Genomic DNA, 16828 nt, shown 5'->3' with positions numbered 1-16828 from the left:
AGCAAAAACCTACACACTAGGCTCTGGATAGTACCAGTTCCCAAGTAAAATGTTCAGGAAGACCAATTTATGTGTTTTTTCCTGAAAAGTGTTTGTTTTAAATAATTTTATTTGTCCCAGTTTTATTTTTTCACCTGTCTCTCCTTTTCTGCCTTTGTCTGAATTACACATTGTTTAGAATTCCACACTATTTATTGAATTTTTTGCTATAATTTTTTTTTTTTTGATACGGAGTGTTGCTCTGTCACCAGGCTGGAGTGCAGTGGCATAAACTCGGCTCACTTCAATCTCCGCTTCCTGGGTTCAAGCGATTCCCCTGTCTCAGCCTCCTGAGTAGCTGGGACTACAGGCATGCACCACCATGCCCGGCTGATTTTTGTATTTTTAGTAGAGATGGGGTTTCATCACATTGGCCAGGATGGTCTTGAACTCCCGACCTCGTGATCTGCCTGCCTTGGCCTCCCAAAGTGCTGGGATTACAGGCGTGAGCCACCACACCCAGTCAGCTATACCTCTTTACATTACTTTTCAAATTCTTGCTCTAGGGCTTAGAAAATATATCCATAAATTTTCACAGCCTAGGGTTATATTAATATTGTACTTCTTCATGTGAAGTATGAAAATCTTACAACCATTTTAGGTCCATTTACCACCAACACCCACTATTTCCTTTTTTTTTTTTTTTTTGAGACGGAGTCTAGCTCTTGTCGCCCAGGCTGGAATGCAATGGCACGATCTTGGCTCACTGCAACTGCTAGCTCCCAGGTTCAAGCGATTCTCCTGCCTGAGCCTCTAGAGTAGCTGGGATTACAGGCACGCACTAGCGTGCCTGGGTAATTTTTGTATTTTTAATAGAGACGGGGTTTCACCATGTTGGCCAGGCTGCTCTGAACTCCTGACCTCAGGTGATCCATCTGCCTCGGCCTCCCAAAGTGCTGGGATTACAGGCGTGAGCCACTGTGCCTGGCCCCACTATTTCTTATTTATTTATTTATTTATTTGAGACAGACTCTCGCTCTGTCGCCCAGGCTGGTGTGCAGTGGTGCGATCTTGGCTCACTGCAACCTCCACCTCCTGGGTTTAAGAGATTCTCCTGCCTCAGCCTCCCGAGTAGCCAGGATTACAGGAGAGCATCACCATGCCTGGCTAATTTTTGTATTTTTTAGCAGAGATGGGGTTTCACCATATTGGCCAGGCTGGGTTCGAACACCTGACCTCATGATCCACCCACCTTCGCCTCCCAAAGTGCTGGGATTACAGGCGTGAGCCTCTGCACCCGGCCTTCTTTTCAATTTATTTATATTTTAACTTATTTTTTTTTTTTTGAGATGGAGTCTTACTCTGTCGCCCAGGCTGGAGTGCAGTGGAGGAATCTCAGCTCACTGCAACCTCCACCCCCTGAGTTCAAGTGATTCTCCTGCCTCAGCCTCCTGAGTAACTGGGATTACAGGTACCTGCCACCACGCCTGGCTAATTTGTGTATTTTTTCAGTAGAGACGGGGTTTTACCATGTTGGTCAGGCTAGTCTCAAAATCCTAATCTTGTGACCCACCCACCTTGGCCTCCCAAAGTGCTGGGATTACAGGTGTGAGCCACCGCACCCAGCCTTCTTTTCATTCGTTTGCTTATTTTTGAGATAGGGTCTTGCTGTCATCCAGGTTGGAGTGCAGTGTCAATCACAGCTTACTGCAACCTCGACCTCTCGGGCTCAAGTGACCCACCCACTTCAGCTTCCTGAGTAGCTGGGACTACAGGTACATATCACCATGCCCAGCTTTTTTTTTTTTTTTTTTTGCAGAGATGGGGTTTCACCATGTTACCCATGGCTCATCTCCAACTCCTGTGTTCAAGGGATCACCCTGCCTCGGCCTCCCAAAGTGCTGGGATTACAGGCATGAGCCACCACACCTGGCCCAATTCCCACTATGTTTTAGCTGTAGTTGTATATATTACATTTAAATACATTATAATTCCCCAAGACCATGTTTTAATATTTGCTTTTGGCAGTCAAGTGTATTTTAAATAAATTAAGAGGGGCAGGGCATGGTGGTTCATGCCTCTGTAATCCCAACACTTTGGGAGGCTGAGACAAGAGAACTGCTTGAGGCCACGAGTTCGAGACCAGCCTGGGCAACACAGTGAGACCCTGGTCTCTACCAAAAACATATAAAAAATAAAAATACGCTGAGTGTGGTGGCACACACCTGTAGTCCCAGCTGCTTGGGAGGCTGAGGTAGGAGGATTGCTTGAGCACAGAGATTGAAGACCACTGCACTCCAGCCTGGGTGACAGAATGAGACCTTGTCTCTTAACAAAAGACACACAGGGCCAAGTGCAGTGACTCACGCCTGTAATCCCAGCACTTTGGGAGGCTGAGGCTTGATCACTCGAGGTCAGGAGTTACTGACCAGCCTGGCCAACATGGTGAAACCCTATCTCTACTAAAAATAAGCTGGGTGTCGTGATGTGTGCCTGTGATCCCAGCTACCCTGGAGTCTGTGGCAGAAGAATCACTTCAACCTGGGAAGTGGAGGTTGTGGTAGATTGCACCATTGCACTCCAGCCTGGATGACAGAATGAGATTACAACTCAAAAAAAAAAAACCCCACAGAAAAGCAAACGTGTATTTTATATATATATGTGTGTGTGTATGTGTATTATATATATATATATACATATATATATATATATTTTTTTTTTTTTTGAGACGGAGTTTCACTCTTGTTGCCCAGGCTGGAGTGCAATGGTGCGATCTTGGCTCACCGCAACCTCCGCCTCCCGGGTTCAAAGCGATTCTCCTGCCTCAGCTTCCTGAGAAGCTGGGATTACGGGCACCTGCCACTACACCTGGCTAATTTTGTATTTCTAGTAGAGATGGGGTTTCTCCATGTTGGTCAGGCTGATCTTGAACTTCTGACCTTGGGTGATCCACCCACCATGGCCTCCTAAAGTGCTGAGATTACAGGCGTGAGCCACTGTGCCCAGCCTATAGTAGTTTCAATAAATAAATCATAAATAAAAATAATTTTGAAAAAGAAATTAAGATGAAAACATGCCTTTTACACTTACCTGGTAGCCTACTAAATAAATACTCTTTATTCCTTCCTAAATATATGCATTTCTCTCTGGTATAATGGCCCCTCAGTTTGAAGAACTTCCCTTAGTTTGGCTGTAATACAGTTCTTTTTTTTTTTTATTTTTTATTTTTTTGAGACAGAGTCTCATTCTGTTGCCCAGGCTTGAGTGCAGTGGCGTGATCTTAGCTCACTGCAACCTCTGCCTCCCAGGTTCCAATGATTCTCCTGAGTAGCTGGGACTACAGGTGCGCACCACCACACTCAGATAATTTTTTGTATTTTCAGTAGGGAAGGGGTTGCCTATTGCCCAGGCTGGTCTCAAACTCCTGAGCTCAGGCAGTCTGCCCATCTCAGCCTCCCAAAGTGATAGGATTACAGGCACGAGCCACCTTGCCCAGCTGGCTTTAATACAGTCTATTGGCAATGACTTCTTAGTTTTCTTGTATCTGAATATGCGTTTATTTTGCCTTCTTTTTTTTTTTTTTTTTTTTGAGACGGAGTCTCGCTCTGTTGCCCTGGCTGGAGTGCAGTGGCCGGATCTCAGCTCACTGCAAGCTCCGCCTCCCGGGTTTACGCCATTCTCCTGCCTCAGCCTCCCGGATAGCTGGGACTACAGGCGCCAGCCACCTCGCCCGGCTAGCTTTTTGTATTTTTTAGTAGAGACAGGGTTTCACTGTGTTAGCCAGGATGGTCTCGAACTCCTGACCTCCTGATCCACCCGTCTCGGCCTCCCAAAGTGCTGGGATTACAGGCTTCAGCCACCGCGCCCGGCCTTGCCTTCGTTTTTTTAAAAACAGCTTTGAAATACAGTTAACAAACCAAACAATCCATCCATTTAAAGTATACAATTGGCCAGGCGTGGTGGCTCACACCTGTATTCACAGCACTTTGGGAGGCTGAGGCAGGCAGATCACCTGAGATCAAGAGTTCAAGACTAGCCTGGCCAACATGGTGATACCCAGTCTCTACTGAAAATACAAAAATTAGCCAGGTGTGGTGGCATATGCCTGTAATCCCAGCTGCTTGGGAGGCTGTGGCAGAAGAATCGCTTGAACCTAGGAGGCAGAGGTTGCAGTGAGTCAAGATTGTACCATTGCACTCCAGCCTGGGCAACAAGAGTGAAACTCCATCTCAAAAATAAATAAATAAAAATAAAAATAAAATATATAATTAAGTGGTTTTTAGTATGTTCACAGAGTGATGCAGCTATCATTACAATCAATTTTAGAGTATTTTCATTACCCTGAAAAAGAAAACCCATACCCTTTAGCTGTTACCACTCCCCTGCCCCTACTTCTTCCATCCTCACAACCTTAGACAGCCACTAATCCACTTTCTATGTCTAGGAATTTATCCATTTCTTCTAGATTGCTCACAGTAGCCACTAATGATCATTTGAATTTCTGCAGTACCAGTTGTAATGTCTTTTTCATTTCTGATTTATTTAGGTTTTCACTTTTTCTTTTTTTTTTTTTTTTTTTGAGATGGAGTCTTGCTCTGTCGCCCAGGCTGGAGTAAAGTGGCGCAATCTCTGCTCACCGCAAGCTCCGTCCCCCCGGGTTCATGCCATTCTCCTGCCTCAGCCTCCCGAGTAGCTGGGACTACAGGCGCCTGCCACCACGCCTGGCTAATTTTTTTGTATTTTTAGTAGAGACAGGGTTTTACCGTGTTAGCCAGGATGGTCTCGATCTCCTGACCTCGTGATCTGCCCACCTCACTGGGATTACAGGTGTGAGCCACCGCACTCAGCCAGGTTTTCACTATTTTTTTTTCCTTAGTCTGGTTAAAAGTTTCTCAATCTCGTTCATCTTTTCAAAAAAATTTTTTGTTTTGTTGACCTTTTGTATTGTTTTCTTCATTTAAATTTAATTTATCTCTACTCTGATATTTATTGTTTCTTTTTTTTTTTTTTTTTTTTGAGACTGAGTCTCACTGTCGCCCAGGCTGGAGTGCAGTGGCGCAATCTACACTCACTGCAACCCCTGCCTCCTGGGTTCAAGCGATTCTCCTTCCTCAGCTTCCCAAGTTGCTGGGATTACGGGTGCCCACCACCATGCCCAGTTAATTTTTTGTATTTTTAGCAGAGACAGGGTTTCACCATGTTGGGTTTCATCACGTTGGCCAGGATGGTCTTGAATCCCCGACCTCGTGATCCACCTGCCTCAGCCTCCCAAAGTGCTGGGATTACAGGTGGGAACCACCGTGCCCGGCCAGCTATACCTAATTACATTACTTTTTAAATTCTTGCTCTAGGCCTTAGAAAACACATCCATAACTTTTCACAGCCTAGGGATAGGTTAATATTCTACTTTTTCATGTAGAATATGAAAACCTTACAACCATTTTAGGCCCGTTTACCACCAACTTTCACTATTTCCTTTTTTTTTGAGACGGAGTCTTGCTTGTTGCCCAGGCTGGAATGGCATGATCTTGGATCACTGCAACCGCTAGCTCCCAGGTCAAAGCGATTCTCCTGCCTCAGCCTCCTGAATAGCTGGGATTACAGGCATGCACCAGCATGCCTGGCTAATTTTTGTATTTTTAGTAGTGACGGGGTTTCACCATGTTGGCCAGGCTGTTCCGAACTCATGACCTCAGGTGATCCGTCCGCCTCGGCCTCCCAAAGTGCTGGGATTACAGGCATGAATCGCTGCACCCAGCCCCACTATTTCTTTTTATTTATGTATCTATGTATTTATTTATTTGAGGTGGAGTCTCGCTCTGTTGCCCAGGCTGGAGTGCAGTGACACGATCTTAGCTCACTGCATCTTCCACCTCCCGGTTCGATTCTCCTGCCTCAGCCTCCCCAGTAGTTGGGATTACAGGTGTGTGCCACCACACCCAGCTAATTTTTGTATTTTTAGTAGAGACGGGGTTTTGCCATGTTGGCCTGGATGGTCTCGAATTCCTGACCTTGTGATGTGCCCACCTCAGCCTCCCAAAGTTCTGGGATTACAGGTGTGAGCCACTGCACCCAGCCAACTTTGTAGTTCTTTAAGATGCATCGTTAGGTTGTTTATTTGAAGTTTTACTTCCTTTTTTGATGTAGATACTTATAGCTATAAACTTTCCTCTTAGTACTGCTTTCACTGTATCCCACAGGTTTTGGTATTCGTGTTTCCATTATTATTTGTTTCAAGAAATTTTTCAAGACATTCTTCTTAACGTCTTCATTTTGCCACTGGTCATTCAGGAGCATGCTGGGTAATTTCTGTGTGTCTGTATAGTTTCCACAGTTCCTCTTGTTATTGACTTCTAGTTTTATTCCATTGTGATCAGAGAAGATGCTTGATATTATTTCAATTTTTTTGAATGTTTTAAGACTTGTTGACTGGGCACAGTGGCTCGCGCCTCTAATCCCAGCACTTTGGAAGGCCGAGGCAGGTGGATCACGAGGTCAGGGATTCAAGACCATCCTGGCTAACACGGTGAAACCCCATTTCTACTAAAAATACAAAACAAAATTTGCCGGGCATGGTGGCAGCCGCCTGTAGTCCCAGCTACCTGGGAGGCTGAGGCGGGAGAATGGCGTGAATCCAGGAGGTGGAGCTTGCAGTGAGCGGAGATCGTGTCACTGCCCTCCAGCCTGGGTGACAGAGTGAGACTCTGTCTCAAAAAACAAACGAACAAACAAAAGACTTGTTTTGTAACATATGGTCTATCCTTGAGAATGATCCATGTGCTGAAGGAAACAATGTGTATTCTGCAGCCATTTGATGAAATGTTTTGTAAATACCTATTAGGTCCATTTGGTCTATAACACAGATTAAGTCCGATGTTTCTTTGTTGATTTTTCTGTCTGGAAGATCTGTCCAATGCTAAAAGTGGGGTGTTGAAGTCTCCAGCTATTATTGTATTGGGGTCTATCTCTTTCTTTATTATAATATTTGCTTTATATATCTGGGTGCTCTAGTGTTGGGTGTATATATAATTACAATTGTTATATTCTCTTGCTGAATTGACCGTTATCATTATATCATGACCTTCTTTGTCTCTTTCAGTTTTTGTCTTGAAACCTATTTCGTTGGCTGGGCATGGTGGCTCACGCCTGTAACCCCAGCACTTTGGGAGGCCAGGGTGGGTGGATCTCTGGAGGTCAGGAGTTTGAGACCAGCCTGGCCAACATGGTAAGACCTCATCTTTAGCAAAAATACAACAATTAGCTGGGCATGGTGGCAGCAACCTGGAATCCCAGCTACCTGGGAGGCTGAGGTACAGGAATTGCTTGAACCTGGGAGGCAGAGGTTGCAGTGAGCCGAGATCATGCCATTGCACTCCAGCCTGGGAAACAAGAGTGAAACTCCATCTCAAAAAAAAAAAAAATTGGCCAGGCATGGTGGCTCACACCCATAATCCCACCAATTTAGGTGGCTGGGGCAGGTGGATCACTTGAGCTCAGGAGTTCAAGACCAGCCTGGGTAACATGGGGAAACCCCATCTCTACAAAAAAAAAATACAAAAATTAGCTGGGCATGATGGCACGTGCCTGTGGTCCAAGCTTCTCAGGAGGCTAAGGTAGGAGGACCGCTTTAGGCTGGGAGGTGGAGGTTGCAGTGAGCCATGATCTCGCCACTACACTCCAGCCTGGGTAACAAAGTGAGACCCTGTCTCAAAAAAAAAAGAAAAGAAAGAGGAATAAAAGAATGGCTACTCCATAGGCAGAGAGCAGCAGAACGGGCTGCTTGACTAAAAATACTTATAATTATTTCTTGATTATATGTGAAACAAGGGGTGGATTATTCATGTCTTCCCTGGAAAGAGGAGGGCGATTCCCATACTGAGGGTTCCTCCCCCTTTTAGACCACATAGAGTAACTTCCTCACATTGCCATAGCATTTGTAGTATCTTTTAGCTTGCTAACGCATTATATTTAGCATACAACGAGCAGTGAGGAGAGATCACTTTAGTCGCCATCTTGGTTTTGATGGGATTTGGCCGGCTTCTTTATTGCATGCTGTTTTATCAGCAAGGTCTTTGTGACCTATAACTTGTGTTGACCTCCTATCTCATCCTGTGATTAAGAATGCCTAACCTTCTGGGAATGCAGCCCAGTAGGTATCATTTTACCCAGCCGTATTCAAGGAGTTGCTCTGGTTCAAATGCCTCTGACAACTGCACTCTCCATTCAGTAGCCTGAGGAATCTTTTTTTCTAATTAACGCGTGACTTACATAAAGTACACAAATCTTAAGTATATGAATTCTAGATATACACCCATGTAACCGCCACTCACATCAGGATACTAAATCCTTTTTAAATTTTTATTTCAAGTCATGACATTTTTCTGCTTTAAATCATTCCATACTTTCCCAATCCCCTTGAGACAAAATCCAAACACCTCCTAAACCTGGTTACACAGTCTCACACGATCCAGCCCCTATCTCTCAGGATTCATCCTGAACCATCCTTCCCTCCCCTGCCCTCACCATATTGCAGCAATCCCGTCTGCGCATCCTGTCTTCTCCTAAACCTCTTCAGAAGACATTCCCAGTGCTGGCAGCTTATAATTTAGATCTCCGTCTGAATGTCACTTCCTCAGAGGTCTCCTCTGACAGGCAATCTAAAGTTGCACCCAATCACTTTTCATTACACCACCTTGTTTTAAGTACTCACAGAATACTTGTTGTAATATTTTATTTATTAGTTGCTTATATATCTGTCCTTCCCCCACTAGAATATAACCTCTTTTGGACAGTTCTAGTCCATGTTGTACCCACAAATGTCTGCCTGGCACACGGTGGGCAACAAAAATTTTCCTTGAATGAATGAAATGGAACATCTGCTAGGGGAAGCATGAATAGCCCTAGTCTCAGAAACCCTGAAGGCCTAAGTTTGACTAAACCTAGTCAGTAAATTGGAGCATTAAATGAGGTAAAAGCCCATGGGAATTAAGTGTTCAGCATTTGTTACCTTCTTATTCCGTCTGAACATGCCTCATTAAAGCCATTCTTACACAAGACGCTCGATTTGTTTTGCCTTTACAAAAAGTAATTTGAAAAGAAACTCCGGCCGACAGCAGTGACTCACGCCTGTAATCCCGGCACTGTGGGAGGCCACGGAGGGAATGTTTGAGCCCAGGAGTTCGAGACCAGTCTGGGCGACATAGGGAGATACAGCGCCTCCCCCCCCCCCCCTCCGCCCGCCCCTCTATCTCCACACAAAAACTGTTTTTTAATTAGCTGGTCCTGGAGGCGCTCGCCTGTGGTCCCAGCTGCTCGGGAGGCTGAAGTGGAACGACCGCTTGAGCCCCGGAGGTTGAGGCTGCAGTGAACCGAGATCGCGCCACTGCACTCCAGCTTGGGCGACACGGCGAGACCCCGTCTCAAAAAATAAAAATAAATACAAATAAACTCTGTAATTTCTGATGCGGCTTTTAAAAACTAGGCCGGTCGCGGTGGCTCACGCCTGTAATCCCAGCATTTTGGGAGGCCGAGGCGGTGGACAGCCTGAGGTCAGGAGTTCAAGACCAGCACGGCCAATATGGTGAAATACCGTTTCTACTAAAAATACAAAAAACTAGCAGCGAATAGTGGCGGGCGCCTGTAATCCCAGCTACTCCGGAGGCTGAGGCAGGAGAATCGCTTGAACCTGAGAGGCGGGGGTTGCAGTGAGCCGAGGCCGCGCGCGCCATTGCACTCCAGCCTGGGCAACAAGAGCGAACCTCCGTCTCAAAAAAAAAAAAAGTACGTTAAACTCAGACTCTTCCCTTTCCGGAAAATCCATTTCGCCACACCCATCGCCGGCTATGTGCAGAGTAAGCGGAACCAGCAGCGAAGCCCCACCCTTCCCGTCACTCTTCCGACAGGAAGTCTATGCATCACGAGGCCGGCCAGGGCTCAACACCAGCCCCGCGCTCGCGTGTAGCCCTACGTAAAGCGTGAGGGGTTTCGCGACAACCCAGGCCCCACCCCTTTGGCCACATGTCGCGCATGTCTTCCCGTCGAAAGCCGTGCCACCTCGCCGCGCAGCTTTACGAACCTAGAGCAGCGCCACCCCGCCTCCTGTCTCCGTCCTCACCTCCCCGCCCCCTCCCAGCTTCGCGTCTCCTAGCCCGACGCGCCCGCTATAATCACGTGATTGCCTCATCCGGGTCCTTTGCGTTCTCTTTCCCTCTCCCAACATGGCGGCCTCAGGTGAGCGAGCAGCCGAGCGCGGCCAAGGACTGGGCTCGGAAACCCCCCCTCCGAGCGTGATCCACTGATTTCCTGAAGTCGGGGAACTGCTGGCACCGGTTCCTTTCTGAATTGAGGGCTGCGGCAGGCTGGCGGCGTAGCCATGTTAGGTTACTATCTCGGGATGTTTGGGGGGGAGGGGAAGGTGTCCTTCCCCTCCCCCTCACACTCTTTTCACCCTTTCTGCGCGAGATTGGAATAGGCAGTAATGGTGGACTCTGGCTTGAATTGGAGAAGGAGGCGCAGAAAGGTGTGCGGGTGGTGCGAGGCCTTTTCGTAGACGTGAAGCACCGTGCCCACGTGAAGGCGTGGAGGAAGGAAGGAGGCGGTTGCTGCGCCGACGAGTGCACATTAGGCTACGTCTCCAAGGCGCGAGGCTGTAGCGGACCGGAGTCGGGGGCAGGGGAATAAGTGTGGGGGGAGCAGTTGGAACGCGAGCGCGAGTCGGTGGAGGGGCGGGAGAAGGCAGTGGTGCGCGTGCGCGGTGGGAGACACGCGGGTAGTGGAGACGGGCGCGCCTTCAATCCTTGCGCTAGAACCCAGATGGGAAGCTTTTAGCGCGCCTGTGTTGCGCGCTTTTTATGTCCTTTTAGGTTATTTCTTCCCTTTCTAGAGTGTGGCCCTGTGCCTGTATTCTTGCAAGGGTATGTGTGTTAGGCTTGGAGGTTGGTGCTGTTGGGGGGTGGGGAACCCAGTGTGGTGCACCCACGTGTTGGAGAAGCACGGGTGTGCACCTAGATTTCCTTCTAGGCTTTTTTCTCATACTCAGTTGGAGGCATTTTTACTCAGCGCAACTGTATGCAAGGATCAGGTTTCTCTTCTGGCGCTTCCATGTTGGTTGAATTTGGATAGCTCCAATGGTAGATTTCCGCTTTTTTTTTTTTTTTTTTAAGGTAACAGTACAACTACTAGCAGGTATTTTAAGATAGTGCTTACTAGTGGCTGGAGTTGCTTACTTTATGTATTACTAGTGACTGGAGTTGCTTACTTCTTTAGACAACCTTGGAAGTTGCCTTGCAAGTCTACTTACATATCTATTGGGCCTGTAAGAGCAGTGATGATCCAACATCTTGTAGCATTGATTTTAGTTTGGGGAATATAGTTTGTTTTCTCTGGCATGACCTTGCATTTTTCAAAACATTATTTGAACTTCTGTCTCTGGGTGCTCATTTCTTACCCAGTAATTCATCATCTCTGTTACAAAGAAGCTAAGGGTTATGGTTGGCTTTGGAAAATGTTGAGAAATTTGAGGTGCATTTGAAGATCTTTCGTTGGTGTAACACTTGACAGTTGACCAAGCACTTTTGTGCATTGTCGTCTCCTTCGATCCTGAGGTACTGCAGAGAACTGGTGGTATTTCCCAGCTGAGGAATATTATTTAAGGCCACACTGCTCTCAGCTGGCAGAGCAAGCTCATAATCTTTGAGACTCCTCAGCAACTTAAAAGTATCAAGGTGTCATCATCAGTTTAGGACGCTGCCCGAAAGCATCTGAAGTTTACAAAAATGTTCAAATTTTTTTCTCCAGTGGGCTAGTACAAGTCCTAAATATATTTTAAACTAATCATTACTTAAAGTACTTACTTGGTCTGGATTTGCCACCTTCACAGTTTAGTATAGTAATAGTGAAGAAAATTTGTGTTTTCTTAACTTTTGTGTGTTTTTTAGAGGTGGAAGACATGACAGCAATTCATGTCCTTTGTTTTACCAAGTTGAGGGAAGTCCAGACTGATTAAAGGGATTTACTCAGTGACGTCCCATTTTCTTGTTCTTCCATATTTACTCCACCCCCTTGAAAACCCTCATCTCTTTTAATTCACTTCAGTAAATCTTTTTAGCTGGTACTGGTATCCGAGCACAAGTCACGTCTTTCAGTCTGCCCTTGAGGAATCTGGGGTTTATCGGATTGTTTCCCCGCTCCTCTTTTCCAGTCACGTTGGCTTTGTGAAGGAACCAGTATTCCCTGATGAGGGAAATGGATGTTATATATTCTGTGTGAAAATACATAAAACAACTTCATATGCCTCTTTTACTGTTAAATGAGACCAAAAAATTCTTTGCAGCAATACCAGTTTCCAGTGTGATCCATTATTGACCTTCAAGAACTAAGGTAGGTCTCAGAACTAACTATAGAATGAGGATAGTTTGAATTCCTAGAAACTTGATACATTGAGCCAGTACACTTAATTTCTTGCTTTGCTTCTTAGAAAGAATTCTTCAAGGCTGGGCGCGGTGGCTCACGCCTGTAATCCCAGCACTTTGGGAGGCTGAGGCGGGCGGATCACTAGGTCAGGAGTTGGAGACCAACCTGACCAACATGGTGAAACTCTGTCTACTAAAAATACAAAAATTAGCTGGGTGTGGTGGCGCGTGCCTGTAATCCCAGCTACTCAGGAAGCTGAGGCAGGAGAATCACTTCAACCTGGGAGGTGGAGGTTGCAGTGAATCGAGATTGTGCCACTGCAATCCAGGCTGGGCAAAACAGCAAGACTCCATCTCAAAAAAAAAAAAAATTAAAAATATGCAGTTTTTCATTTCTCTTAAATTTTCATTGTGACTACTTTAGTAGACTTGTTACAAGCCAGTTACCTCTTGAATCTCAGTTTCTTTATCTGGAAAGTGGTCATTATTTGTCTGCTCTCCCCTTACCTAGAGGGAATCAAATGTGTTTGATACAGTTTAACATTTAAAATGCTTTCAAATTGGGCAGGGTGCAGTAGCTCATGCCTGTAATCCCAGCACTTTGTGAAGCCGAGGTGGGCAAAATACCTGAGAACCGGAGTTCGAGACCAGCCTGGCCAACATGGTGAAACCCAGTCTCCACTAAAAATACAAAAATTAGCAGGGTGTTGGGCTGGGCACGGTGGCTCACGCCTATAATCCAGGAGGCAGAGATTGCAGTAAATTGAGATTGCACTACTGCCCTCCAGCCTGGGTGACAGAGCAAGACTCCGTCTCAAAAAAAAAAAAAAAAAAACTTTAAAATTGGAAATAACGTACATAAGCTCATGCACAGGCCTATTTCCATAATGCTTCAAAATGCCATCCTGTGTGACATCTCATTTGATTATTTTTATAGGGAGAAGATGCTCTGCAGTGGTTGTTTTCATACACTGCTGACTCTTACAGTGAAATGGTTTTAAGGGTTGCCATTATATATTGCTTACAGATTACCTAGTTTCAAATTCCATCCTCTATCATGTATATGTTTTTCTGGGAGTAAGATAACCAGAAGGCTAAAACTAAAACTTTTTGAAAGTTTAAATACCAATACAGAATACTGTCAGTTAAGATAAAGCAGTATTTCTAAGTAATGTCATTGAAAAAAGAGGTATGTTTCATCTCAAAACATTCTGGAATTCTCTTTTCATAATGGTAGAGGAAATAACTGACGAATACAGAATACAGTATTTTAAGTGCATATTTGTAATTAGATTTGCCTTATGTACATTTATGAGCCAGTTTCTTAAATTTGTGATAGATACTGCTATGGTCCCAATGGTAGGAAACTACTCAAATCAAGAAGTTTAATTTGAATTTGTGTAGCTCCTGTCTCCTATTTTGTGTAATGGTTGGTATGGCATGCATTGGGCACTTACTTTGATTATGTAAATGATCAAATTGAGTATCCCTGGAAGGATAAGGAAAAGGTAGTATGGCATCTTTCTTCTTGTGTCAAAATGAAGTAATTGGGCACAGAGAGGTCATGAAACAACCTGTACGGGAGTCAAGATGGTGGAGCTTATGAATTCTGACTTAGTCTTTATCTCTACTATGCTAAACTTACCCAATCCCCAACTAAATCAAAGGGTGGTTTGCATTGGGATCTTTTCGACTTCACAGTGGGTTTATCTGGATAGTAAATGCTTTTTTTTTACTTGAGATGGGTTTATCCTGATAGTCTTATCATAAGTGAGGGACCATCTATATAGTGCAGTAAAGGTGAAGGTGAAATATTATGATATTGCATTGCATGAAATGTCTTTTCATGGCTGGGCTCTAAACACCAATGTAATTAATTAGTCTAATTCTAAGCACTCTATTTGGGTAGATTGATTGTGTTTATACAATGCTGTTGATTTAGGGAAACATTTGTTAATCATTAATTCATTATTTAAAGTAGCTTTTTTTGTTGTTTTGTTGTTTTTGTTTTTGTTTTGAGACAGAGTCTCACTCTATGGCTCAGGCTGGAGTGCAGTGGCATGGTCTCGGCTCACTGCAATCTCCACCTCCTGGGCTCAAGCAGTTCTTGTAGAGATGGAGTTTCACTGTGTTAGCCAGGCTGGTCTTGAGCTCCTGACCTCAGGTGATCCTCCCACCTTGGCCTCCCAAAATGCTGGGATTACAGGCATGAGCCACCACGCATGGCCTAAAGTAGCCTTTAATTATGGAGAATTTGGCAGAACTCACTTTTAATAACAGCTTTATTCAATGTAATTTGTATACCATAAAATTTACCCTTTTAAAGTATACAGTTTGGACCGTGTGCAGTAGCTCACACCTGTAATCCCAGCACTTTGGGGTGCCAAGGCAGGAGGATCACTTAGGCCCAGGAATTCAAGACCAGCCTAAGTAACATGGTGAGACCACATCTCTACAAAAATTTTTTTTTAATTAGCCAGGGGTGGTGGCATGTACCTGTGGTCCTAGCTACTTGGGAGGCTGTGGTGGGAGGATTGCTTAAGCCCTGGAGGTCAAGGCTGTAGTGAACCATGATCTCACTACTGTACTCCAGCCTGGGTGACACAGCAAGGCCCTATACAATTTGGTGGGGTTTAGTATATTCAAAGATGTACAACCATCATTATTAATTAATTTCAGAACCTTTTTATCACCCCCAAAGAAAAGTCCTTTGTATAGGACTAACATTTCCTTTTCATTTATCTTTTTATTCACTGAAGTGAAACATCACTTAGAACATGGTTCTCAACTAAGGGACAGTCTTTTCATCCCAAACCCCCATCCCACCATAGAGCATTTGGCAGTGTCCGGAGATGCTTTTGGTTGTCACAGTGGAATGGGGTTCAGGGGTTGCTATTGGCATCTAATGAGCAGAGTCAGAGATACTGCTAAAGATCCCCCCATGACAAGAAATTACCTAAGCTAAAATATCAGTAGTGCTGAAATAGAGAAACTCTGAGTTAAGAAGTAGGTTGTATTTATTTTAGTGTCTGTTATAACAAATTCTGTTTATTAAGAAAACCATGAATGTGTTGTCTCTTGTTTAAGGGCTTCTGGACTTAGCAATATTTCCGTTTTTAAGATCTTTTATTAAACCTGTATGGATATATAAAGAGCTGGTGGTGTCCTTTCCCCACTGTAGACCATGTATAAATAATTGGGACACGTTTTGCGAGCTGATTGATTTGTTACCTTTTTAACCAGTTCACATAAGATTTAGAGAAAATTAAAGAATTGGACCAGTTCATTGTCGAATTGCAAAGGATTGATAAACCTGGAGCATTAAACAGTGCTTTACTTATAAAGCAGAGGGAACACTGTTGAAATCTAAACATGTAATAGGCCTAGGTATTGGGGAAGCAAAGGGCATGGAGGATTTAGATAACATCTTTTCTGTTATTGGAATGAAATGGAGTGGAACAAACACAGGCACCTACTTTAGGCTTACTGATTTTGCTTTTCAAGGGCTACTTCCTTTAAACCTGCTGCTTATGTTGTGACTGAGTCAGTGCTGCTCCTGCAGTTAAATAAGTTAAAGATCTTGTACAGAATTTTAGCCTGTTTTTTTTTTTTTTGAGACTCATCTAATAGCTGGGGCGCAGTGGCTCACACCTGTAATCCCAGCACTTTGGGAGATGGAGGCGGGCGGATCACCTGGGATCAGGAGTTGGAGACCAGCCTGACCAACATGGAGAAATCCCGTCTCTATTAAAAATACAAAATTAGGTGTGGTGGCGCATGCCTGTAATCCCAGCTACTCGGGAGGCTGAGGCAGGAGAATCGCTTGACCCTGGGAGGTGGAGGTTTTGGTGAGCCAAGATTGCACCATTGCACTCCAGCCTAGGCAACAAGAGCAAAACTCTGTCTTAAAAAAACAAAAAAAAGACGCGTCCAACAGTAATTTCTTAACCAGAGGGCCTGGGAGTGGGTGGCAATCAGAGGAGGGGGAGATTTATGATTTGAAAAGACATTCTAAGATGTAAAAGTGCTTTTAATATTTTTTAGTCATGATATTTAATTTGTTTGGAAATTTCAAATAACATTAAAGAAGAAACTTGTTTGTCAAAGGAGTCAAGGGGTAAGAGTTGAGAAACTGATCTACAAAGTTGATTTAAGCCAAATCGGACTAAAGGGCAGATTAATTCCACATTCTGCTGTTTTGGTAGAAGATACGTATATTGGCCGGGCGCGGTGGCTCAAGCCTGTAATCCCAGCACTTTGGGAGGCCGAGACGGGTGGATCACGAGGTCAGGAGATCGAGACCATCCTGGCTAACACGGTGAAACCCCGTCTCTACTAAAAATACAAAAACTAGCTGGGTGAGGTGGCGGGCGCCTGTAGTCCCAGCTACTCGGGAGGCTGAGGCAGGAGAATGGCGTAAACCCGGGAGGCGGAGCTTG

The 16828-nt window shown here is 44.9% G+C and overlaps 1 protein-coding gene across 4 annotated transcripts in view; it reads left to right on the top strand.

Moving 5' to 3' along the window:
- The first annotated feature begins 9875 nt into the window (after nucleotides 1-9875).
- Nucleotides 9876-16828, top strand: part of EIF4B (eukaryotic translation initiation factor 4B) — a 37201-nt gene continuing 30248 nt past the window's right edge. For all 4 annotated transcript variants that reach the window (XM_033221968.1, XM_033221967.1, XM_033221966.1 and 1 more), the window contains exon 1: nucleotides 9876-10209. In XM_033221968.1, coding sequence (XP_033077859.1) covers nucleotides 10197-10209 — 13 coding nt within the window. In that variant the 5' untranslated portion in view covers nucleotides 9876-10196. The remainder of the gene's footprint in view (nucleotides 10210-16828) is intronic.

The sequence above is a fragment of the Trachypithecus francoisi genome, unplaced genomic scaffold (genome assembly GCF_009764315.1).
Source record: "Trachypithecus francoisi isolate TF-2019V2 unplaced genomic scaffold, Tfra_2.0 Lachesis_group11, whole genome shotgun sequence".
In the NCBI taxonomy this organism is placed as follows: domain Eukaryota; kingdom Metazoa; phylum Chordata; class Mammalia; order Primates; family Cercopithecidae; genus Trachypithecus; species Trachypithecus francoisi.
The sequence above is the reverse complement of the archived record's forward strand: the minus strand, read 5'-3'. Positions and strand labels throughout refer to the sequence as shown.